The 27,968-nt window shown below is 41.6% G+C and overlaps 1 protein-coding gene across 3 annotated transcripts in view; it reads left to right on the forward strand.

The window, feature by feature from the left end:
* The window catches only part of med27 (mediator complex subunit 27), a 98,116-nt gene that overhangs the window by 45,536 nt on the left and 24,612 nt on the right, over positions 1-27,968 (forward strand). For all 3 annotated transcript variants that reach the window (XR_011480991.1, XM_024001932.3, XM_024001933.3), the window contains exon 4: positions 15,180-15,273. Coding sequence is in view for 2 of the 3 variants with exons in the window: in XM_024001932.3 (XP_023857700.1) it covers positions 15,180-15,273 (94 nt within the window). In the remaining variant the exon portion in view is untranslated. The remainder of the gene's footprint in view (positions 1-15,179; positions 15,274-27,968) is intronic.

Genomic DNA, 27,968 nt, shown 5'->3' on the forward strand with positions numbered 1-27,968 from the left:
GCATTGTCTTATTTTGTTGTCTTAGACCTCTTGCTTTGATAGGAGAGTGATGAGAGTGGGGGAAGGGCATGCAGGAGGTCTGGTTGGAGGGACTGAGGGACGACGTCCCCGGTGGAAGATGAAAGTGGTTGAAGGAGAGCGAAAATAGTGGTCCCCGCGGGCATAGTGCGTGGTCCCCAGCTGGAAAAGCTGCTACAAAACAGAAATCCATTGTGTGTTGGGCTCTTATGAATAGTCCTTGATCAGTGTGGCATTGTACCCTTAATAATCTTTGTTCCCTGGTCTTTGAAATCGCCCACCTTTTTTCATCAATGTGCCTTTTGATAGATCTAGGCTTTGGTTTTCATAATGTTATTACAATGCAGCTTTCTGGTGGATCAGGTTTGCAGAATGTGTGAAAATGGCACCTGGTGCTCTCTTCTGTTCACCCTCACACCCCTTGTCAACAAAAGAAAGATCCTCACAAAATGTCAGATTCACTGGGTTTGGGTGACATTTTCCCCCCATATTTCCCATCTGGCACTTTAGCAGTTTTTGGCTTGGGAGGTAGGGCTGTCTTTGCTCAGTAAAGTGTCTGCACTCTGGATGTAAAAGGAAATATCAATAGTGGGCAACAGTGAAGGCACGGCTGTCACTGTACATCTTCCCTGAGCAGCTTCTCACTGTCCGTTTTCCTGCGTTGTGCCGGGGTGACTCTGAGCTTTGGGGAAGTCTAATGGCTCCGTACAGCACAGGAAGAGAGTGGATGAAGAGTGGGTCAAGGTGAAGCCAACCAGCGGCTGCTCTGTCAAACGTCATTGTTCTGATGAATTTGCCGTTTCTAAAAGGAGCAGCCAGCACATGAATTATGCAGCACAACCTTTAAGTTTTTTTTGCATCCACCCTCCGGCATTTTTCTTCTGTATGTAGCTACAGAAATGCCCCAGAAAGTGCACGGTGTAATTACAGTATTCCAAAGAAATGTTGATGGTAGTGAAAATGATATGATAGTACTGAAAATGATATAATAATGGGTTTATGCAGACACTCTAGCTACCAAGGAGTCAACTCCTTAACAGACACATTTCTGTTGGAGATTAGATCAAAGGCAGGCCATTAGAGACTGGCCAGGGTGATTGTTCAAATCGAATATGCTTTGTCATGTGAGCTAATCCTTGAAATCAATCATGGTCAATGTATGGAGAAACCAGGTTATACAATCTAATAGCCTATTAGTCCAACAAGTCACAAGAAGAGTTTGGCATGCAGGAGTCAAGACTGGCTGCTGAAGAGATTAACAAATAATAGAATACATCTGACTGCTAACTAGCATGCCTCATGGTAGGACGACGTCTGGGATGTGGCTTTGGTATGAGAGGGGGTTACCAGACGCATATGAGAGAAGCGAAGAGGCAAAATTCTATTTAGCTGAATTTGCCGAAATAGTCATACCTGAACAGCAAACCTGGTTTTTAAAAAACAGATAAAGCAACACCTCACGGCACAACGTCTCTCCCCTATTTGACCTAGATATTTTGTGTTTATGTATTAATAAAATTTTATTTGTCACGTACGCATGGTTAGCAGATGTTAATGTCAGTGTAGCAAAATGCTTGTGCTTCTAGTTCCGACAGTGCAGTAATATCTCACAAATTCACAACTACTACAGTTTAAGTCGAAAGTTTACATACACTTAGGTTGGAGTCATTAAAACTCGTTTTTCAACCACTCCACAAATTTCTTGTTTACAAACTATAGTTTTGGCAAGTCGTTTAGGACATCTACTTTGTGCATGACACAAGTCATTTTTCCAACAATTGTTTACAGACAGATTATTTCACTTATAATTTGCCGTATCACAATTCCAATGGGTCAGAAGTTTACATACACTAAGTTGCCTGTGTCTTTAAACAGCTTGGAAAATTCCAGAAAATGTCATGGCTTTAGAAACTTCTGATAGGCTAATTGACATCATTTCAGTCAATTGGAGGCATACCTGTGGATGTATTTCAAGGTCTACCTTCAAACTCAGTGCCTCTTTGCTTGACATCATTGTAAAATCAAAAGAAATCAGCCAAGACCTCAAAAAAAAAGTTGTAGACCTCCACAATTCTGGTTCATCCTTGGGAGCAATTTCCAAACGCCTGAAGGTACCACGTTCATCTGTACAAACAATAGTACGCAAGTATAAACACCATGGGACCGCGCAGCCGTCATACCACTCAGGAAGGAGACGCGTTCTGTCTCCTAGAGATGCACTTTTCGCAACAAAGTACGGTCAAATCAATCCTGGAACAACAGCAAAGGACCTTGTGAAGATGCTGTAGGAAACAGGTACAAAAGTATCTATATCCACAGAAAACGAGTCCTATATCGACATAACCTGAAAGGCCGCTCAGCAAGGAAGAAGCCACTGCTCCAAAACCGCCCCAAAAAGCCAGACTACGGTTTTCAACTGCACATGTGGACAAAGTTTGTACTTTTTGGAGAAATATCCTCTGGTCTGATGAAACAAAAATTGAACTATTTGGCCATAATGACCATCGTTATGTTTGTAGGAAAAAGGGGGATGCTTGCATTGCAAGCCGAAGAACAACAACCCAACCGTGAAGCACGGGGGTGGCAGCATCATGTTGTGTGGATGCTTTGCTGCAGGACGGACTGGTGCACTTAACAAAATAGATCATGAGGGAGGAAAATTATGTGTATATATTCAAGTAACATCTCAAGACATCAGTCAGGAAGTTAAAGCTTGGTCGCAAATGGGTCTTCCAAATGAACAATGACCCCAAGCATACTTCCAAAGTTGTTGCAAAATGGCTTAAGGACAACAAAGTCAAGGTATTGGAGTGGCCATCACAAAGCCCTGACATCAATCCTATAGAAAATGTGTGGGCAGAACTGAAAAAGCATGTGCGAGCAAGGAGGCCTACAAAACTGACTCAGTTACACCAGCTCTGTCTTGAGGAATGGGCCAAAATTCACCCAACTTATTGTGGGAAGCTTGTGGAAGGCTACCTGAAACGTTTGACCCAAGTTAAACAATTTAAAGGCAATGCTACCAAATAATAATTGAGTGTATGTAAACTTCTGACCCACTGGGAATGTGATCAAAGAAATAAAAGCTGAATTAAATCATTCTCTCTACTATTATTCAGACATTTCCGGTTCTCAAAATAAAGTGGTGATCCTAACTGACGTAAGACAGGGAATTTTTACTTGGATTAAATGTCATAAATTCAAAAATTAAATAAATGAACTGAGTTTAAATGTATTTGGCTAAGGTGTATGTAAACATCTGACTTCAACTGTACCTTATACACACAAATGTAAAGAAGATGGAATAAGAATATGGACATATAAATATATGGATGAGCGTTGGCCGTGCGGCATAGGCAAGATGCAATAGATGGTATGAAATACAGTATATACATATGAGATGAGTAATGTAGGATATGTAAACATTATTAAAGAGGCATTATTTAAAGTGACTAGTGATACCTTTATTAAAACTTCTTATGGCTGAGATCCCGTTAACGGGATTGATATCACAACAGCCAGTGAAAGTGCAGGGCGCCAAATTCAAACAACAGAAATCTCATAATTAAAATTCCTCAAACATACAAGTATTTTACACCATTTTAAAGATAAAGTTGTTGTAAATCCAGCCACAGTGTCCGATTTCAAAAAGGCTTTACGACGAAAGCACACCAAACAATTATTTTAGGTCAGTACCAAGTCACAGAAAAACACAGCCATTTTTCCCGAGATAAAATTAATCACTAACCTTTAATGATCTTCATCAGATGACACTCATAGGACTTCATGTTACACAATACATGTATGTTTTGTTTGATAAAGTCCATATTTATATCCAAAAATCTTAGTTTACATTGGCGCGTTATGTTCAGTAATGTTTTGCCTCCAAAACATCCGGTGATTTTGCAGAGAGCCACATCAATTTACCGAAATACTCATAATAAACATTGATAAAAGATACAAGTATTATACATGGAACTTTAGATAAACTTCTCCTTAATGCAACCGCTGTGTCAGTTTTACGGAAAAAGCACACCATGCTATAATCTGAGTACAGCGCTCAGAGCCCAAACAAGCCATACAGATATCCGCCATGTTGTGGTGTCAACAGAAATCAGAAATAGTATTATAAATATTCACTTACCTTTGATGATCTTCATCAGAATGCACTCCCAGGAATCCCAGTTCCACAATGAATGTTTGTTTTGTTCGATAACGTCCAGAATGCATGTCCAAATACCTCCTTTTTGTTCGCGCGTTTAGTTCCAAAATCCAAATTGATGATGCGCAGGTCAGACGAAAAGTCAAAAAATTCCATTACAGTTCGTAGAAACATGTCAAACGATGCATAGAATCAATCTTTAGGATGTTTTTAACATAAATCTTCAATAATGTTTCAACCGGAGAATTCCTTTGTCTTCAGAAATGCGATGGAACGCAGGTCGCTCTCACGGGACCACGCGTGATCAGCTCATGCCAGACACCTGACTCAAAGAGCTCTCCTTCCCTCATTCTTCACAGTAGAAGCATCAAACAAGGTTCTAAAGACTGTTGACATCTAGTGGAAGCCTTAGGTAGTGCAATATGACCCCAAAGACACTGTATATTGGATAGGCAAACCTACAAACCTCAGATTTCCCACTTCCTGGTTGGATTTTTTCTCAGGTTTTTGCCTGCCATATGAGTTCTGTTATACTCACAGACATCATTCAAACAGTTTTATAAACTTCAGAGTGTTTTCTATCCAAATCTACTAATAATGTGCATATCTTAGCTTCTGGGACTGAGTAGCAGGCAGTTTACTCTGGGAACCTTATTCATCCAAGCTACTCAATACTGCCCCCAGCCATAAGAAGTTAAATCCATTTATAAAATTGCCAGTGATTTGGTTCTGTATGTTGGCAGCAGTATACAGTTAGTGATGGCTGTTTAACAGTCTAATGGCCTTGAGATAGAAGCTGTTTTTCAGTCTCTCGGTCCCAGCTTTGATGCACCTTTACTGACCTCGTCTCCTGGATGATAGCGGGGTGAACAGGCAGTGGCTCGGGTGGTTGTTGTCCTTGATGATCTTTTTGGCATTCCTGTGACATCGGGTGCTGTTGGTGTCCTGGAGGGCAGGTAGTTTGCCCCCGGTGATCCGTTGTGCAGACTGCACTACCCTCTGGAGAGCCTTGCGGTTGAGGGCGGTGCAATTGCCGTACCAGGCGGTGGTACAGCCCAACAGGATGCTCTCGATTGTGCATCTGTAAAAGTTTGTGAGGGTTTTAAGTGACACGGCACAGTTCTTCAGCCTCCTGAAGTGGGTGGACCATTTCAGTTTGTCCTTGATGTGTACGCCGAGGAACTTAAAAGTTTCCACCTTCTCCACTACTGTCCCGTCGATGGGGATAGGGAGGTGCTCCCTCTGCTGTTTCCTGAAGTCCAAGATCATCTCCTTTTGTTTTTTTGTCGTTAAGTGAGAGGTTGTTTTCCTGACACCACACTCCGAGTGCCCTCACCTCCTCCCTGTAGGCTGTCTCGTCATTGTTGGTAATCAGGCCCACTACTGTTGTCATCTCAAACTTGATGATTGAGTTGGAGGTGTGCATGGCCACGCAGTTATGGGTGTACAGTAGAGGGCTGAGCACGCACCCTTGTGGAGCCTCAGTGTTGAGGATCAGCGAAGTGGAGATGTTGTTTCCTACCTTCACCACCTAGGGGCAGCCTGCTTAATGATGAGCTTGGAAGGTACTATGGTGTTGAATGCTGAGCTGTAGTCAGTGAACAGCATTCTTACATAGGTATTCCTCTTGTCTAGATGGGATAGAGCAGTGTGCAGTGTGATGGCGATTGCATCGTTTGTGGACCTGTTGGGGTGCTATGCAAACTGAAGTGGGTCTAGATATGTAGCTATGTGCACCATTTAAAAATTAATCTAGTTCTGTTATTGTCTATGAATGTTCTGTATTATGTCATGTTTTGTGTGGACGCCAGGAAGAGAAGCTGCTGCTTTCGCAACAGCTAATGGGGATCCTGATAAAATACCAAACGGTCAGATCACTGTATCAATGAGGCAGATCACTGTCATGCGTATGTGTTAATCCTCTAAATGGAGTCATGCTGAATGTAATCAGCTAAACTGGCACATATTGACTGACTCCTCTCATGCATAAGCCAACCTCCCTTAGACCGCTAGCTACCCCCCCCCCGTCTGGATTATTATGTTAAGTGGTCAACACATTTAGGTTAATCATGCATCTCTTTGAGCTGCTAGAGTTGCTGCTTTGTTTAATCCAGAGACGCAGTGACCGAGTTAGAGCAATCTATTGTTAAAAGTGAAGATAAATGTATGTTTAGAGTCAAACTAACCAGTAAGCTTGATCGTGATTCCAACTGACTGACTGATATCAGATCTATTTTTTCTCTGGAGGGGTACCACTGTACACTGAGTGTACAAAATATTAGGAACACCTGCTCTTTCCGTGACATTGACTGACCAGGTGAATCCAGGGGTGAAAGCTATGATACCTTATTGATGTCACCTGTTAAAACCACTTCAATCAGTGTAGATGGTGAGGACACAGGTTAAAGAAGGATGTTTAAGCCTTGAGACATGGATTGTGTATGTGTGCCATTGAGGGTGAATGGGCAAGACAAAATATTTAAGTGTCTTTGAACGGGGTATGGTAGTAGGTGACAGGCCCTCTGGTTTGAGTGTGTCAAGAACTGTAATTCTGCTGGGGTTTTCACGCTCAACAGTTTCCCTGTGTATCAAGAATGGTCCACTACCCAAGGACATGCAGCCAACTTGACACAACAGTGGGAAGCATTGGCAGCAACAGTGGCCAGCATCCCTGTCGAATGCTTTTGACATCTTGTGGAGTCCACACCCCAACGAATTGAGGCTGTTCTGAAGGCAAAAGGGGGTGCAACTCAATAGTAGGAAGGTGTTTGTAATGTGTAGTCATATGGTGATATTGCCTCTGCTTCTGGAAGGTCACCTGCGTACTGTGAGCCGTGCAATGTCATTTTTGTGGGACTCGTGCTGGGGTTGTCGTCTGTTGGCCAACGATGATAATTCTGTCTCTCCTGGGACACAGACCTTTGTCCTTGGAAAATCAATTCAGATTGGCGTTGTCACCTTGGACTTGTCTATTCCTATCAGCATAGAGGCTAAGCAGGTCTATTGGGAGCCAACCCTATCCCCTTCCCCACTGCACTGCTCTCTTAGGTCTGGCCTTGTCACAAGCATCACACAAACACACGGGCTCCACGTCCACTCACATATTAACACGGTAACAGAACAAGAGGAGGAACATTTCTGAAACACAAGCTATTTTTCACATTGATCTTAAATGTGACATCACATTGTAACTGGGGTGATCATTTCCAGATGGTTTGTCTTCTCGTTGAAGCTTGGGCCATCACATGGTTCTTCCCATTTTCTTTCATTGATCCCTAATATTCTGAAACCATCTCTCCATATATTCTAGTGAGTCTGTGGATAAAATTCCAACTAAAAAAGGTACACCATTTTTAAAGGGATAACTTAAGATAAAAGTACTGAAAAGCCTATTGAATGAAAACTTAATAAGAAAATCTGTTGGCCAGTAAGTGGGAGTGTTTTCAGCAGTTGAATTACATTTATTTTGCGTGCACAAGGGAACCATGCCTGCAAAGCCTGTTAAGCACCTGCACAAGTTAAGTCTGAATACCAACTTACTGAGAAGTGAGTAGGAAAGGCATGTGTAATAAAGGTGTAATATCCTAAGTCGGAATCAGGCCCTATGTACATTGGGTTGAACATAGGCAGTAGAGTTGCTTAATAAAGATGCAGAACAATGTCAATTGGCAGCATTGTAGGGTGCAGGCTGCCAGACAGTTACAAGACAAGACTTGTTCTTACATCTAGCTGCTTAATAATTCATCTATGGAGTGAAACTCATTTAACCACAACACAACACATTTTCACTGACTCAAATCAGTATTGTAAATTAACATCTCCCTAGGCGTTGGATACTTGCCATTCTGGGCTAGGAGTTCCAAGTTCCACTTATAACCAAACCAAGTTATTTGAGCCTGACCCCCCCCAAACGTCCCCTGGTACATGTATGGTTCAACATTGAAAACTTCAGTACACCCTTTAAAAAAACAGCGGCCTCTGTTTCTTTAACTTGCAAGAAAAGCACTTGGATCGCAGGATGTCTCCAGTCTCCATGTAAAGTCGACTTCCCTAAAACGAAACCATGCACCATGGGGATACTCAATTAGCATAGCCCTAATTACTTGATATTGAGCTGCTCCCTAAATATTTGCCTCTGTGTGTAGAAGTGGCTGCCATATCATCCTTTGTCCTAATGAGGGCTTGGAATTGCCAAGACCTATATTATCACAATACTTAGGTGCCAATATAATATGTATTGCAATTCTGCTGCAGAGAAACAAGAGAGAGCCAAGAGAAAACAAGTTTTGGAGATAAGTGCTCAAAAATGTTGGCACAACATTTTAAAGATTTAAAAAGAAGACGGAGAACAAGCTATAGGATAAGAAATGCCAGAGTTTTGGCACAGGTACAACCGACAAACACTAGCTAATATTTACTACTTAGCAAAAAATCATATATATACACTACCAATCAAAAGTTTGGTAGTGTGTATATATAAGGGTTTTTCTTCATTTTTACTGTTTTCTACAGTGTAGAATAATAGTGGAGACATCAAAACTATGAAATAACACATGGAATCATTCAGTAACTGGAAAAGTGTTAAACAGAGATTCTTCAAAGTAGCCACCCGTTCATTGCCTTGATGACAGCTTTGCACAATCTTCAGAAACGTTGAGCTCTGCCATGTCTGGAGTGCTCACAGCAAATGTGGCCCTGATGAGAGACAATAGTCTATAGATGGTTCGGAGGGTTAAAGATGAAAACACAATGGCGCAAAAACGTTCAGCTCGCTGTAGACTGACAAAATGTACTTTCATTTTCTTGTGGGGAGAGCACCCCTGTGCTCTGATTGGCTTCCCAATTTAAGCCTTCATCAACAGCCGAATATTCTGAATGTTGAATTGTGAAAGTCAACCACCCCTTGCCACCAAGTCCTCCATGGTGCGGGCAGCAGGTGATTCTGGGACATCATCATGTAACCTAGTGACCACATTGAGCAATTAAAACCCAGCAATCAAATTCAAATGTTCCAAACAGGGAATTTAGGCCTAACTCTATGCGAGAGCTGATTGTACATATGGATTAAAAAAATAGGACTTGACTAAAAGAAAACACATGAAGATTAGATTGTCTGTGTAGCAGCTAGTCTTTTTGAAGCTACAGTATGAATACTGTATTTATCCTTCCGCTGACAACACTACCTTATGCACTTTGCTGAATATTCCTCCACTGAATAATCTTCCCATTAGTGTTCATGAGAGATGTTTTATTGAAAAATTTACCAGGCATAATATTGGTAATATAGAGGGATGAACGTGGACTTGGTTTGGTTATAAGTGGAACTTGGAACTCCTAGCCCAGAATGGCAAGTATCCAACGCCTAGGGAGATGTTAATTTATAATACTGATTTGAGTCAGTGAAAATGTGTTGTGTTGTGGTTAAATGAGTTTCACTCCATAGATGAACTATTAAGCAGCTAGATGTAAGAACAAGTTTTGCCTTGTAACTGTCGGGCAGCCTGCACCCTACAATTCTGCCAATTGACATTGTTCTGCATCTTTATTAACTTGTTTGGGATAGGGGGCAGCAAAAATCCAAACAGGAAGTGGGAAATCTGAGGTTTGTAGTTTTTGAACTCACTCCTATCGAATACACAGTGGGATATGGGTTATTTTTCACTTCCTACGGCTTCCACTAGATGTCAACCGTCTTTAGAACGTGGTTTCAGGCTGCTCATGTGAAGGGGGGCCGGATGGGAGATGTTTTACTAAGGGGTCTGCCTACAGCCTTGTTCTCAGTCATGCGCTTTCACTTGAGAGGTTGCTCTCGTTCCAGTGCAATTCTACAGACAATGGAATTCTCCGGTTGGAACGGTATTGAACTTTTATGATAAAAACATCCTAAAGATTGATTCTATACTTAGTTTGACAAGTTTCTTCGACCTGTAATATAACTTTTTGAACGTTTCGTCCGAATTGGACCAGATCGCGCTTTTGGATTGTTTACCAAACGCCCTAACAAAAGACGCTATTTGACATAAATGGACATAAATGATGGACATTATCGAACAAAACAAGCATTTATTGTGGAACTGCGATTCCTGGGAGTGCATTCTGATGAAGATCATCAAAGGTAAGTGAATATTTATATATGAATAATATGAATAATGTTGACTACCCAACATGGCGTATATTTCTCTGGCTGGTTTGGGCTCTGAGCGCCGTTCTTAGATTATGCTTTTTCCGTAAAGTTTTTTTTAAATCTGACAGAGGTTGCATTAAGGAGAAGTGTATCTAAAGTTTCATGTGTAATAGCTGTATTTTCATCAACATTTATTATGAGTATTTCTGTGAATTCATGTGGCTCTCTGCAATATCACTGCATGTTTTGGAACTACTGAATCTAACACGCCAATGTAAAATAAGATTTCTGGATATAAATATGAACTTTACCGAACAAAACATACATGTATTGTGTAACATGAAGTCCTATGAGTGTCATCTGATGAAGATCATCAAAGGTTAGGGATTCATTTTATCTCTATTTGTGCTTTTTGTGACTCCTCTCTTTTGGCGGGAAAAATGGCTGGGTTTATCTGTGACTTGGTGGTGACCTAACATAATCGTTTGTGGAGCTTTCGCTGTAAAGCATTTTTTAAATCAGACACTGTGGCTGGATTAACAAGCATTTTATCTTTAAAATGGTGCCTAATACTTGTGTGTTTGAGAAATTTGATTTCTGAGATTTCTGTTGTTTTGTATTTGGCGCCCTGCAATTTTATTGGCTGTTGGCAGTCCTAGACAGGTTAAGCAACTCTACTGCCTATGTTCAACCCAATGCACATAGGGCCTGATTCCAACTTAGGATATTACACCTTTATTACACATGCCTTTCCTACTCACTTCTCAGTAAGTTGGTATTCAGACTTAACTTGTGCAGGTGCTTAATGGGCTTTGCAGGCATGGTTCCCTTGTGCACGCAAAATAAATGTAAATCAACTGCTGAAAACACTCCCACTTACTGGCCAACAGATTTTCTCATTAAGTTTTCATTCAATAGGCTTTTCAGTACATTTATCTTAAGTCATCCCTTTAAAAATGGTGTACCTTTTTTAGTTGGAATTTTGTCCACAGACTCAGTAGAATATATGGAGAGAATGGGTTCAGAATATTAGGGATCAATGAAAGAAATCCATCTAAATATATGCATATTCGTCTCTGTTTCAGCACCAATTGGTACATTTTAAAATACTCTGATCTTGTAGATTATTTAGGGTTAGGAAACTATTTGTGAATTAAAAAAAAATTTAAAACAGGTTTGGAGAGCCTTTAAAAACATTCAGTTCTTCAACCCATGGTAATATTGGAAGATTAGTGTACATAGAATTATAATAGGGAGAATAGTGTACAATACTAGGCTATACCCTTGTCTGTTACCTGCACTAGCCATGGAACTGTGTGACGACACAGCCAAGTATTGTGCCATGCGTCGGGTTCAAACTGTTGCAGCTTGGTCTGAGCTCCGCTAAATAACAATTTAATTAGCCCACATGTCTTTAAAAAAAGATATATACTACCGTTCAAAAGTTTGGGGTCACTTAGAAATGTCCTTGTTTTTTAAAGAATAGCAAAAATGTTGGTCCATTAAAAAACATCAAATTGATCAGAAATACAGTGTAGACATTGTTAATGTTGTAAATGACTATTGTAGCTGGAAATTGCAGATTTTTTATGAAATATTTACATAGGCGTACAGAGACCCATTATCAGCAAACATCACTCCTGTGTTCCAATGGCATGTTGTGTTAGTTTGAGAAACAGACGCTTCACAAGTCCTTAACTGGCAGCTTCATTAAATAATACCCACAAAACACCAGTCTCAATGTCAACAATGAAGAGACGACTCCGGGATGCTGGCCTTCGAGGCAGAGTTGCAAAGAAAAAGCAATATCTCAGACTGGCCAATAAAAATAAAAGATTAAGATTGGCAAAAGAACACAGACCCTGGACAGAGGAACTCTGCCTAGAAGGCCAGCATCCCAGAGTCGCATCTTCACTGTTGACGTTGAGACTGGTGTTTTGCGGGTACTATTTAATGAAGTTGCCAGTTGATGACTTGTGAGGCGTCTGTTTCGCAAACTAGATACTCTAATGTACTTGACTTCTTGCTTAGTTGTGCACCGGGGCCTCCCACTCTTTTTATTCTGGTTAGAGCCAGTTTGCGCTGTTCTGTGAAGAGTGTAGTACACAACGTTGTACGAGGTCTACGGTTTCTTGACAGTTTCTCGCATGGAATTGCCTTCATTTCTCAGAACAAGAATAGACTGACGAGTTTCAGAAGAAAGATCTTGGTTTCTGGCCATTTTGAGCCTGTAATCAAACCCACAAATGCCAATGCTCCAGATACTCAACTAGTCTAAAGAAGGCCAGTTTTATTGCTTCTTTAATCAGTTTTCAGCTGTGCTAACATAATTGCAAAAGGGTTTTCTAATGATCAATTAGCCTTTTAAAATTATAAACTTGGATTAGCTAACACAACGTGCCATTGGAACACAGGAGTGATTATTGGCCTCTCTACGTACGCCTATGTGGATATTCCATAAAAACAATTCTGCCCTTTCCAGCTACAATAGTCATTTACAACATTAACAATGTCTACACTGTATTTCTGATCAATTTGATGTTATTTTAATGGACAAAAAATTTGATTTTCTTTCAAAAACAAGGACATTTCTTAGTGACTCCAAACTTTTGAACGGTAGTGTATATTATCAACTGTTACTAATGATCCTCAGCAACAACCAGCTGAAGGGAACTAACAGTAAATTGACAGTTGAATGTGTGTGGTTATTAGGCCTACTGAGGGTCGGTCGATACTGATAGTTGCTAATATTTAACATGATAGAAAAGAGGCGGGTTGGCCAATAAATAAGACATTCGAGACTGCCCCTCCCTGCAAGTTAAAAGGCTAGGCTCTACAATTTAAATTCTGCATAATGGCACAGCATTTCATAAACTTTACTGTGGGAAAGTTATGTTGATATGCTTCAGTTTGCTGCCATATGACTGGTTTCACATTTGTCTCCAGCTATTATAAGGTAGAATTGATCTAAAACAACAGTCATTTATATTTACAATTCCCTTATCCAAACTGATTACTCATTTACCTAGCTCTTATCAAGTTGTAAGTTGTAATGCATGGAGAATGCTGTTATTTCTATCGGAAAAAAGAGAGTATATACTTTGTCCACTTGTACTTGAAACTAGCAGGTTTGCTCGACTTCATTCATGGTTTCATCTCAGGTAAAGGTAGTGGAATTATTAGGGAATTTACTCAAGGTCAGAACAAGGCATATCTGTAGACACACCCCCATCACACCTTCATTTATTCTATCTCCACCCCAAAAGAAAAGCGGGTAAATAGCATTCTATTAATGAGGGGAATAAAACAATTTCGTACATTTTAGAATAAGGCTGTAACCTAACAATGTTTAAATAAATAAATAAATAAATACTTTCCAAAGGCAGTGTTTAGACCTCTTGACTTTTTCCACATGTTGTAAGGTTACAGCCTTATTCTAAAATATCATGAATCTACACACAATACCCCATAATGACAAAACAAAACAAAAAAGTATTTTTTGGGGTAATTTATATGAAATAAAACAAGACATCACATTTACATAAGTATTCAGACCGTTTACTCAGTACTCTGTTGAAGCACCTTTGGCAGTGATTACAGCGTTGAGTCTTCCTCTCAAGCTCTGTCAGGTTGGTGCACAGCTATTTTCAGGTCTCTCCAGAGAGGTTTGTTCGGGTTCGAGTCCGGGCTCTGGCTGGGCAGTTCAAGGACATTCAGAGATTGTCCCAAAGCCACTCCTGCATTGCCTTGGCTGTGTGCTTAGGGTCGTGGTCCTGTTGGAAGGTGAACCTTCGCCCCAGTCTGAGGTCCTGAGCGCTCTGGAGCAGGTTTTCATCAAGGTTCGCTCTGTACTTGTTCAGTTCATCTTTCCCTCGATCCTGACTAGTCTCAGAGTCCCTGCTGCCAAAAGACATCCCCTCAGCATGATGCTGCCACCAATTTGATTTGATTTGACCACCATGCTTCACCGTAGGGATGGTACCAGGTTTCCTCCAGACGTGACGCTTGGCATTCAGGACAAAGAGTTCCATCTTGGTTTCATCAGACCAGAGAATCTTGTTTCTCATGGTCTGAGAGTCTTTAGGTGCCTTTTGGCAAACTCCAAGTGGGCTGTCATGTGCCTTTTACTGAGGACTGGCTTCGGTCTGGCCACTCTACCATTAAGGCCTAATTGGTGGAGGGCTGCAGAGATGGTTGTCCTTCTGGAAGGTTCTCCCATTTCCACAGAGGAACTCTTGAGCTCTGTCAGAGTGACCATCAGGTTCTTGGTCATCTCCCTGACCGAGGCCCTTCTCCCTGGATTGCTCAGTTTGGTCGGGCGGCCAGCTCTAGGAAGAGTCTTGGTGGTTCCAAACTTCCATTTAAGAATGATAGAGGCCACTGTGACAGAATCCTGTCTCGGAGCTCTACGGACAATTCCTTCGACCTCATGGCTTGGTGTTTGCTCTGACATGCACTATCAACTGTGGGACCTTATGTAGACAGGTGTGTGCCTTTCCAAGTTATGTCCAATCAATTGAATTTACCAAAGGGGGACTCCAAGTTATAGAAACATCTCAAGGATGATCCATGTAAACAGGATGCACCTGAGCTCAATTTTGAGTCTCATAGCAAAGGGTCTGAATACTTATATAAATATTTTTTATACATTTTCAAAAATATCTAAAAACCTGTTTTCACTTTGTCATTATGGGGTATTGTGTGTAGATTGCTGAATAAATTGTTTTATTTAATCCATTTTAGAATAAGGCTGTAACCTAACAAAATGTAGAAAAAGTCAAGGGGTCTTAATACTTTCCAAATGCACTGTTTTGTAGTTTGAAACATTTGCTATTTTTTCCCCTAAGGGTAAAAATGTTCTCTGTCATTCTCCAGGTATGTGGACGACGTGATATCAAGGATCGGCAGGATGTTTCCAGACATGTCAATTGAACTCTTCCGACCCAACGGGACGTCAGCAGTACTTCTGGTAAGATTCCTCCTCACCACCGGGAATACAACACTCATCTGGTCCAAAACTGCTTCTCACACATTCAACATCTGACCAATTATTCAAGTTTGGAAGGCCACTCCCAATATAAATATATAAAAATGCTGACCAAGATGATATTTGCATGGTGTCAGCAATATCCACAAAAGAACATGCAAGCTATGCACCTATTCCTCAGTTTTTTCCTTCATCGGATACCAGAATGAGTGCAGCTTCCTGTCCATGACTGCTGTCCAAAAATACAGAACCAAGGAGCTATTATGGTGTGTGCATTCTGTGGCAAGAAATCCATGATAGAGGAACACTGGTTAAGTTCCTTGACTAATGATTGTCATGTGCAGTTGAAAGGGTACTGCACATCTGACTGTTCATGCAAGAGGTAGATTATAGAGAAACATCTTCAGTCCTCCTACCAACACTAGGTTCTCCCCAGCTCTGCTTTTGCTCTGAGTTTTATTTATACGAAGTGCTTAAGCATTCGAAGAAGACTTGAACTGTTCAATTTTAATACTACCTATAATTATTAACCTCTAACGAGTCACAAACCCGGATCCGGGATCCCCCCCATCAAAAAAGCTGACTAGCATAGCCTAGCCTAACCCGACAGGGATATCATATAACATAATTTTCATGAAATCACAAGTCCAATACAGCAAATGAAAGATAAACATCTTGTGAATCCAGCCATCATTTCCGATTTTTAAAATGTTTTACAGCGAAAACACAATATGTATTTCTATTAGCTAACCACAATAGCAAAAGACTCAACCGCATATTTTCAACATTTTTCTACCGCATAGGTAGCTATCACAAAACCGACCAAATAGAGATATAATTAGTCACTAACCAAGAAACAACTTCATCAGATGACAGTCTTATAACATCATGTTACACAATACACTTATGTTTTGTTCGAAAATGTGCATATTTTGAGCTGCAAACCGTGGTTATACATTGTGAATATGTAGCATCGATTCACCAAATTATCCAGAGATATTTTGGACAGTCACCTAATCTGACCAAAGAACTCATCATAAACTTTACTAAAAAATACATGTTGGACAGCAAATGAAAGATACACTAGTTCTTAATGCAATCGCCGTGTTAGATTTTTAAAAATATCTTTACCATAACAAACAGCTTACGTTATAGCGAGACAGCGCCCGCAAAATGGGCGGAAAATAGGACTAAACCTTTTCCACAGAAATACGAAATAACATCATAAATGGTTCCTACTTTTGCTGAGCTTCCATTAGAATCTTGTACAAGGAGTCCTTTGTCCAGAATAAATCGTTGTTTGGTTTTAGAATGTCCTCTTCTCCTGTCGAATTAGCAACCTTAGCTAGCCATGTGGCGCGAACATGTCCAAATTCTCCTGACGCAAAGAAAGGAAAATTCCAAAACTCGCAATAAACGTTGAATAAACTGATACAACTCCTTCCCGCGCCTAGGTAGAGAAAGGAAATTGTGGTCACGTCATTCCAAGAGCTCTTGTTCGACCTCAGATCAAGCTAGACACCCCATTCCACCTTCCACTGCCTGTTGACATCTAGTGGAAAGCGTATGCAGTGCATGCAAATCCATAGAAATTAGGCAATTGAATAGGCAGGCCCTGGAACAGAGCATCGTTTTCAGATTTTTCACTTCCTGTCTGGAAGTTTGCTGCCAAATGTGTTCTGTTTTACTCACAGATATAATTCAAACAGTTTTAGAAACGTGAGAGTGTTTTCTATCCAATAGTAATAATAATATGCATATTGTACGATCTAGAATAGAGTACGAGGCCGTTTAAATTGGGCACGATTTTTTACAAAGTGGAAATAGCGCCCCCCCCCAATTAACAAGACGTTTTAACATGGTTCCCTGGGATGTGTGGTGGAGCTCTGCTCTACAGTAGCATACATACTGCTGAACGACACAGCTACTGTTCTTTACCGTCTCTTACCACAAAAAGGGCCCTACAAAGTCGGTGCCTCTGACTTAGTGATGTGAGGAATAGCACTCTGGTCAGTCTTGCTATTTTAATCATGACCGCCAGGTCGTCAGCACTCAGCACTTTGGCCTTTCCTTTAAGTATTTTTGTATTTAATGACAGATCCCCATTAGCTGTTGCCAAGGCTACTCTTCCTGGGGTCCAAACAAGATTAAGGCAATTACATACAAAATAATACAGTACATCACACAACACATTATTACACACTACATAACTACAATACAACACATTATAACATAATAATCTACCACATCTCTACAATACAATACAACACATTATTGCACACTACTCTACCACAACATATCTACAATACAAAATCCATAATACAGTAATATAACAATATTACAATGTAAGTGTGTGTAGAGTGCGTGTGTTAGCGTGTCTTCACAGTCCGCGCTGTTCTCCTTATGAGGTGTAGTTTTTCCTTTTTTTTCTTGCATTAGTTACAGTGCCTTCAGAAATTAATAAAAAATGATAAGCCGAAATGTCAATAAGTATTCAACCCCATTTATGGCAAGCCTAAATAAATTCAAAAGTAAAAATGTGCTTAACAAGTCACATAATAAGTTGCAAGGACTCACTCTGTGTGCAATAATAGTGTTTAACATAATATTTGAATCGCTACCTAAACTCTGTACCCCACACATACAATTATCTGTATGGTCCCTCAGTCGAGCAGTGAATTTCGAACACAGATTCAACCACAAAGACCAGGGAGGTTTTCCAATGCCTTGCAAATAAGCCCCCCCCCCCTTTTTATTTTATTTTAAATTAAATAAATTTACCCCCCTTTTCTCCCCAATTTTTCGTGGTATCCAATTGTTAGTAATTACTATCTTGTCTCATCGCTACAACTCCCGTACGGGCTCGGGAGAGACGAAGGTCGAAAGCCATGCGTCCCCCGAAACAACCCAACCAAGCCGCACTGCTTCTTAACACAGCACGCCTCCAACCTGGAAGCCAGCCGCACCAATGTGTCGGAGGAAACACCGTGCACCTGGCTCCCTTGGTTAGCGCGCACTGCGCCCGGCCCGCCACAGGAGTCGCTGGTGCGCGATGAGACAAGGATATCCCTACCGGCCAAACCCTCCCTAACCCGGACGACGCTAGGCCAATTGTGCGTCGCCCCACGGACCTCCCGGTCGCGGCCGGCTGCGACAGAGCCTGGGCGCAAACCCAGAGTCTCTGGTGGCGCAGCTTGCGCTGCGATGCAGTGCCCTAGACCACTGCGCCACCCGGGAGGCAAGAAGGGCACCTTTTGATAGAGATAATAACATTTAACAAAGAAGACCTTGAATATCCCTTTGAGCATGATGAAGTTATTAATTACTCTTTGGATGGTGTATTAATACACCCAGTCACTACAAAGATACAAGCGTCCTTCCTAACTCAGTTGCTGGAGAGGAAGGAAAACGCTCAGGGATTTCTCCGTGAGGCCAATGGTGACTTTAAAATATTTACAGGGTTTAATGGCTGCGATAGGAGAACTGAGGATGGATCAACAAAATTGTAGTTACTCCACAAGACTAACCTAATTGACAGAGTGAAAAGGGAACCTGAGCAGAATAAAATATTGCAAAATATTCATCCTGTTTGTAGCACATTTACTAAAGTAGCACTGCAAAAAATGCGACAAAGCAAATAACTTTCTGTCCTAAATACAAAGTGTTATGTTTGGGGCAAATCCAATACAACACATTACTGAGTACTAATGTTCCCCATAATTTTTTTGTAGCACTGAGAAAATGTAAGGTCTTTTGAGTGAAATTTTTGTGCAACTTCCGGTGCGCATTTACAGTGAACACTGAGGCTATACCCTTACAGTTTTAGACAGTAGCCTCGTGGCCAATGTTCCCTCAAAAAAATATCAACAGTGAGCAAATTTCAGGTCTGCTAAGCTCAAACTTGAATGTTGTGTGGAGTACAGGCTGAGTCGTGCGCAATATAATGTTTTGTTTCGGTATTTTGCATGGGAAGTGGCTAATATTGCATTGATTCGATCACAATTGCCACAGTAAAGGGAAACGTTGATAGTGTTAGCTAACAGGGAGAGCTCTAGAATGTTGAGTGAAGTTAAATCTCATGCTTCTCTCTGTGGGCTGATAGTTCTTCTGCGCTTTGCGTGGCAGTCCCAGGGGAGCTACCAGGCAGTCTCGGGCGCATTTGAGCATAATATAGGCCTACCAACAAAACTAATAGACAAAATCCAATAAGATTTTCACATGGAAATATATTTAGATTTCAATGATATAGCCTACCGTAGCCTATATGTGGTGTTCAATGCAGGCCTAGATTGCATGAGTCTTTTAAAAACATTTTTACATTATGAAGGGCTTGACATTATTTTACTTGGTCTGGTACACCATGTGCCAAATAGGTGACTGTAAATAGCATTGTGTTGTATGATGCAAGAAACCACTTTACAAAATAAAATGTATTATTATTACAATATAGAAAATTAGACAATGTATGCTGCCCCTCTGCCTATTTGCTTATTTGCATATTCAAGCATGTCTCAAAATACAACACTGCTCCTTCTAATTAAGACATACGCTTTTTACCGTACTCGCTTTTCACAGACAGCTTGAAATGTAGCCTACGCGTTCCTGCCCTATACATATCTCTAACTAGGCTAATCATTTGCTAAGGAGCAAAGAATATCAACAAATCTGCACACGTGCGGATCTGCGCTCTGATCTGAAAAGCATATTTACTCGTGGGTGATTGAAAGACCACTCTGTTGCGCTCTGGCTATGCCTCCAACAATATCAGACTCAATCTTGCAAAGTTAGAAAAGGGGCTTATATAATGTTTACTCAATCACAGATAAAACTATATGATCTATAGTGAAAATAATGGGGCGAACTCAGTGATGTGCAATCTCTTGGGTCTCTGCGTGGCCTGGCATTTCTTCTGCACCGGCACTCCTGAAGGAGGTGCACGGCTGCGCACGAGCACAGTTTAGAGGGAACATTGCTGAGTACAACTCTCCATATTTTCAAGCATAGTGGTGGCTGCATCATGTTATGGGTATGCTTGTAATGATTAAGGACTGGGGAGTTTTTCAGCATAAAAAATAAACGGAATGGAGCACAGCCAAATCCTAGAGGAAAACCTGCATCTGTCTACTTTCCACCAGACACTGGGAGATTAATTCACCTTTCAGCAGGAAAATAACCTTAAACACATGGCCAAATCTAACTGGAGTTCATAGGAGGTTGGTGGCACCTTAATTGGGGAGGACGGGCTTGTGGTAATGGCTGGAGTGGAATGGTATCAAACACATAGTTTCCATGTGTTTGTCATTCCATTCGCTCCATTCCAGACGTTATTATGAGCCGTCCTCCCCTCAGCAGCCTCCACTGCTGGAGTTGCTCTTCAAGAAGACAGTTCAAGTTCCTGAGTGGTTGAGTTAGATTTTCAAGCTGATTTAAGTCAAAACTATGGCAAGACCTGAAAATGGGTGCTTAGCAATGATCAACATTTGACAGAGCTTGAAGAATTTAGACAATAATAATGGCCAATTGTTGCACAATCCATGTGTGTAAAGCTCCTAGAGACTTACCCAGAAAGACTCACAGCTGTAATCGCTACCAAAGGTGATTCTAACATGTACTGACTCAGGCGTGTGAATACTTATGTAATGAGATATTTATATGTTCCATTTTCAATAAATTTGCAAACATTTCTAAAAACATGTTTTCGCTTTGTCATTATGGGGTGTAGATGGTGGAGAAAACACAACAAAATGTGGAATAACTCAAGAGGTATGAATACTTTCTGAAGGCACTGTACTTGATGTGGAATAGAGTTCCTTATAGTCATGGCTCTATGAGGTACTGTGCGTTTCCCATTGTCTGTTCTGGATTTGGGGACTGTGAAGAGACCTCTGGTGGCATGTCTTGTGGGGTGTGCCTTGTGGGGTATGCATGTCTGAGCTGTGTGCTAGTCATTTAAACAGATAGCTTGGTTCTTTCAACATGTCAATACCTCTAATAAAGATAAGTAGTGATGCAGTCACTCTCCTATACTTTGAGCCAGGAGAGATTGACAGGCATTTTATTGATGTTAGCTCTTCGTGTGCATTTTAAGGGCCAGCCGTGCTGCTCGGGCCAACTGTAATTTGCCTATGTCCTTTTTTGTGGCACTTGACCATATGACTGGGCAGTAGTCCAGGTGCGACAAAACTAGGATCTGTTGGACTTGTTTTGTTGATAGCGATGTCAAGCAAGCAGAGCAGCACTTTATTACGGACAGACCTCTCCCAATCTTAGCTACCCATCAATACATTTTGACCATGACAGTTTACAATGCAGGGCTGAGCCAAGCAGTTTAGTCCCCTCAACTTGCTCCATTTCCACATTATTCATTACAAGATTCAATTGAGGTTTTGGATTTAGTGAATGATTTGTCACAAATACAATGCTATAAAAAAATATATATTTAGGACTAGCTTATGTCTTGCCTCCCATTCTAAAACTGACTGAAGCTCTTTGTAGCCAATAAGACTTCTGAACAGTTCATCTAATGGCTACCCAGACAATTTACATTGACCCCCTTTATTATTTATTTATTTATCTTAATTGGTTTCCACTGACTCCCTTAAAACTGGCTGTATGCACTCACTAGATCGGCGGGGGGGGGGGGGGGGGGGGTAAAGTTCGGCCCGTGAAACATACAAAAAATAGATATAATTTTACCCCTTTTTTTCTCCCCAATTTCGTGGTATCCAATTGGTAGTTACAGTCTTGTTCCATCGCTGCAACTCCCATACGGACTCGGGAGAGGCGAAGGTCGAGAGCCGTGCGTCCTCTGAAACACGACCCAGCCAAGCCGCATACTCGCACATACACACTTTACATATGCACTGCTTCTTGACACAATGCCCGCTTAACCCGGAAGCCAGCCGCACCAATTTGTTGGAGGAAACACTGTATACCTGGCGACCGTGTCAGCGTGCATGCGCTCGGCCCGCCACAGGAGTCGCTAGAGCGCGATGGGACAAGGAAATCTCGGCCTGCCAAACCCTCTCCTAACCTGGACGATGCCAATTGTGCGTCGCCTCATGGGTCTCCCAGCCACGGCCAGCTGTGAGACAGCCTGGGAATGAACCCGGGTCTGTAGTGACGCATCAAGCACTGCAATGCAGTGTCTTAGACTGCTGAGCCACTCGGAAGGCCCCCACAAATTGATTTTAACAAATAATTAGTCCCCCCAAAAATGCGTCCCTCCGTTGAATTTCAAAATCCTGATGTGGCCCTCGAGCCAAAAAGTTTGCCCACCCCTGAACTAGACTCTACCCACACACTCACACATACTACACTGACACTCCAACACACACACACACACACACACACACACACATGCACATGCATATTGACGCCATGCACATACATACTCACACATAGACACACTTTACATATGCTGCTGCTACTCTGTTTATAATATATCCTGATTGCCTAGTCACTTTTACCCCTACCAACATGTACATACTCTGTTACTTCAATTACCTCAACTACCTCGTACCACTGCACATTGACTCGGTACTGGTACTCCTTGTATATAGCCTTATTTTTTTTATTGTTACTATTTCCTTTTTTTATTTAGCATTTCATTGGAAAGTCTACACCTATTGTTTTCGGTGCAGCTAACAATGATTTGATTTGTTAAGTGTTGCAGTGATTTTACTTATTGTGGTTGATGTGTTAAGTCATCAGCATACATAGACACACAGGCTTTACTCAGTGCCAGTGGCAGGTCAAAAGTAAACATTTTAAAAAGTAAGGGGCCTAGACAGCTGGCCTGGGTAATGCCTGACTCTACCTGGATTATGTTGGAGAGGATTCCATTAAAGAACACCCTCTGTGTCCTGTTGGACAGGTAACTCTCCATCCATGATATAGCAGGGAATGTAAAACCATAACACATACAGTACTTTTTTCCAGCAGCACATTTTGATCGATAATGTCAAAAGCTACACAAGACAGCTTCTTATGATAACATTTTTTCAGCGAATCATCAGTCATTTGTGTAAGTCCCGTACATGTTGAGTGCCCTTCCCTATAAGCATGCTGAAAGTCTGTTAATTTGTTTACCGTGAAATACACTGAACAAAAATATAAACACAACATTTAAAGTGTTGGTGCCATGTTTCATGAGCTGAAATAAAACATCCCAGACATGTCCCATATGCACAAAAGCTTATTTCTCTCAAATGTTGTGCAGAAATTAGTTTACATCCATGTTAGTGAGCATTTCTCCTTTGCCAAGATAATCCATCCACCTGACAGGTGTGGCATATCAATAAGCTGAGTAAACAGCATGACCAGAACACAGGTGCACCTTGTGCTGGGGGCAATAAAAGGTCACTCTAAAATGTGCAGTTTTGTTACACAACACAATGCCACAGATGTCTCACATTTCTCACATTTTATAGGAGTGTGCAAATGGCATGCTAACTGCAGGAATGTCCACGAGCTGTTGCCAGATAATTGAATGTTCATGTTTCTACTATAAGCCGCCTCCAATGTCATTTTAGAGAATTTGGCAGTACGTTCAACCGGCCTCACAATCGCAGACCAAGTGTAACCACGGCAGCCCAGGACCTCCACATCCGGGTTCTTCACCTGCGGAATCGTCTGAGACCAGCCACCCAGACAGTTGATGCAACTGTGGGTTTGCCCAACCAAATCATTTCTGCACAAACTGTCAAACCGTCTCAGGGAAGCTCATCTGCGTGACCGTCGTCCTCACCAGGGTCTTGACCTGACTGCAGTTCGGTGTTGTAAACAACTTCAGTGGGCAAATGCTCACCTTCACTGGCCACTGGCATGCTGGAGAAGTGTGCTCTTCACGGATGAAACTTGGTTTCAGCTGTACCGGGCAGATTGCAGACATGGTGTCGTCTAGGTGAGTGGTTTGCTGGAGTCAATGTTGTGAACAGTGTGGTGGGGTTATGGTATGGGCAGGCATAAGCTATGGCAATTTGAATGCACAGAGATCCTGAGGCCTATTGGCATGCCATACATTCACTGCCATCACCTTATGTTTCAGCATGATAATGCACAGCCCAATGTCTCCAGGATCTGTACACAATTCCTGGAATCTGAAACTGTCCCAGTTCTTCCATGGCCTGCATACTCACCAGACATGTCACCCGTTGAGCATGTTTGGGATGCTCTGGATTGACGTGTACGACAGCGCGTTCCAGTTCCCACCAACGCCCAGCAACCACTCACAGCCATTGAAGAGGAATGGGACAACATTCCACAGGCCACAATCAACAGCCTGGTCAACTACGTAATGTAGATGTCACACTGCATGAGGCTAATGGTGATCACACCAGAAACTGACTGGTTTTCTGATCCAGGCCCCTACATTTTTAAAAGGTTTTTGTGGCCAACAGATGCATACCAGTATTCTCAGTTGTGGGAAATCCATAGATTAGGGCCTAATCTATTTATTTAAATTGACTGATTTCCTTATATGAACCGTAACAGTAACATCTTTGAAGTTGTTCCATGTTGCGGGTTTTTAATTTCTTTTCTTTTTTTAAGTTCTCAGTTGCAACTGCGACCTGGCCAAGATAAAGCATAGCAATTTGACACATACAACAACACAGAGTTACACATGGAATAAACAAAACATAGTCAATAATACAGTAGAACAAAAGAAAACAAAAAGTCTATATACAGTGAGTGCAAATGAGGTAAGATAAGGGAGTTAAGGCAATAAATAGGTCATGGTGGCGAAGTAATTACAATATAGCAATTACACACTGGAATGGTAGATGTGCAGAAGATGAATGTGCAAGTAGAGATACTGGGGTGCAAATGAGCAAGATAAATAAATACAGTATGGGGATGAGGTAGGTAGATGGGCTGTTTACAGATGGGCTATGTGCAGTGATCTGTGAGCTGGCACTTAAAGCTAGCAGAGACTTGTAGATAACCTGTAGCCAGTGGGTTTGGCGACGAGTATGAAGCGAGGGCCAACCAACGAGAGCGTACAGGTCGCAATGGTGGGTAGTGTATGGGGCTTTGGTGACAAAACGGATGGCACTGTGATAGACTGCATCCAGTTTGTTGAGTAGAGTGTTGRRGGCTATTTTATAGATGACATYRCCGAAGTCGAGGATCGGTAGGATGGTCAGTTTTACGAGGGTATGTTTGGCAGCATGAGTGAAGGATGCTTTGTTGCGATATAGGAAGCCGATTCTAGATTTAATTTTGGATTGGAGATGCTTAATGTGAGTCTGGAAGGGGAGTTTACAGTCTAACCAGACACCTAGGTATTTGTAGTTGTCCACGTATTCTAAGTCAGAGGCGTCCAGAGTAGTGATGCTGGACGGGCGAGCAGGTGCGGGCAGTGATCGGTTGAATAGCATGCATTTAGTTTTACTTGCATTTAAGAGCAGTTGGAGGCACGGAAGGAGAGTTGTATGGCATTGAAGCTCGTCTGGAGGTTAGTTAACACAGTGTCCAAAGAGGGGCCAGAAGTATACAGAATGGTGTCGTCTGCGTAGAGGTGTATCAGAGAATCACCAGCAGCAAGAGCAACATCATTGATGTATACAGAGAAGAGAGTCGGCCCGAGGATTGAACCCTGTGGCACCCCCATAGAGACTGCCAGAGGTCTGGACAACAGGCCCTCCGATTTGACACACTGCACTCTATCTGAGAAGTAGTTGGTGAACCAGGCGAGGCAATCATTTGAGAAACCAAGGCTGTCGAGTCTGCCAATAAGAATGTGGTGATTGACAGAGTCGAAAGCCTTAGCCAGGTCGATGAATATGGCTGCACAGTAATGTCTCTTATCGATGGTGGTTATGATGTCGTTTAGAACCTTGAGCGTGGCTGAGGTGCACCCATGACCAGCTCTGAAACCAGATTGCATAGCGGAGAAGGTACGGTGGGATTCGAAATGGTCGGTAATCTGTTTGTTAACTTGGCTTTCGAAGACCTTAGAAAGACAGGGTAGGATAGATGTAGGTCTGTAGCAGTTTGGGTCTAGAGTGTCACCCCCTTTGAAGAGGGGGATGACCGCGGCAGCTTTCCAATCTTTGGGAATCTCAGACAATACGAAAGAGAGGTTGAACAGGCTAGTATTAGGGGTTGCAACAATTTCGGCAGATCATTTTAGAAAGAGAGTGTCCAGATTGTCTAGCCCAGCTGATTTGTAGGGGTCCAGATTTTGCCGCTCTTTCAGAATATCAGCTATCTGGATTTGGGTGAAAGAGAAATGGTGGGGGCTTTGGCGGATTGCTGTGGAGGGTGCCGAGCAGTTGACCGGGGTAGGGGTAGCCAGGTGGAAAGCATGGCCAGCCGTAGAGAAATGCTTATTGAAATTCTCAATTATAGTGGATTTATCGGTGGTGACAGTGTTTCCTAGCCTAAGAGCAGTGGGCAGCTGGGAGGAGGTGCTCTTATTCTCCATGGACTTTACAGTGTTCCAGAACTTTTTTGAGTTAGTATTACAGGATGCAAATTTCTGTTTGAAAAAGCTAGCCTTAGTGTTCCTAACTGCCTGTGTATATTTGTTCCTAACTTCCCTGAAATATTTTTTGTTCAGTGTAGCATTGTATCTAGCTGACCGGTGGCTTCAACCATTTGTCTGTGTCTTTGCTCAATGATGCTAAGATCCCTTCATGCGCCAGTACTGTGTCCAACTCTAATCCATTTGGCGTGCGAAGACAGAAATTAGAGGATAGAGAGGGTGAGAGAAAGAGAGGCAGAAAGAGAGAGGCTGGCAGGGGAGAGAAAAAGACGGGAAGATTACAAATACGCCATCCAAATGATGTATATAAACCCTGGATTGCTGATATGTATTGGCCAGTGAGATGCTTTGACGCCACCGGTCAACCATATTGGCACTCCTCAGTAGGAACAGTCCTCCATAGGAATTAATGGAATTCAATGAAATTATTAAAGGACAAAATGTAAGAGGTTTTTGTTGTTGTAGTGGGGACAGTAACATTAGAAGATTCAAAAAATTATACTTTAACTTCTCTGGGATATGTGGGAGGCTAACGTCCCACTTGGCCAAAAGCCAGTAAAAATGCAGAGTGCCAAATTCAAATAAATTACTATAAAAATCAAACTTTCACAACTTTGTTGTGAATCCAGCTAACATGTCTGATTTCAAAAAGGATTTACGGTGAAAGCACACCTTGCGATTATGTTAGGTCAGTACATAGCCACAGAAAAACACAGCCATTTTTCCAGCCAAAGAGAGGAGTAACAAAAGTCAGAAATGGATTTAAATTATCCACTAACCTTTGATGATCTTCATCAGATGACACTCATAGGACTTCATGTTACACAATACATGTATGTTTTGTTCGGTAAAGTTCATATTTATATCCAAAAATCTGGAGTTTTAGGCGGGACGCTACTATCTCACTTGGCCAAAAGCCAGAGAAAAATACAGAGCGCCAAATTCAAATAAATTTATTATAAAAATCAAACTTTCATTAAATTCACACATGAAAGATACCAAATTAAAGCAATACACTGGTTGTGAATCCAGCCAACATGTCAGAATTCAAAATAGGCTTTTCGGCGAAAGCAAACGATGCTAATTATCTGAGTTAGCAAATAGTAAACAAAGAGAGAGAAGCATATTTCAACTGTGCCGGCGTGACACGTCAAGAACACACAAAACGCAGAAATAAAAAATATAA

Source organism: Salvelinus sp. IW2-2015, linkage group LG15, assembly GCF_002910315.2.
Source record: "Salvelinus sp. IW2-2015 linkage group LG15, ASM291031v2, whole genome shotgun sequence".
In the NCBI taxonomy this organism is placed as follows: domain Eukaryota; kingdom Metazoa; phylum Chordata; class Actinopteri; order Salmoniformes; family Salmonidae; genus Salvelinus; species Salvelinus sp. IW2-2015.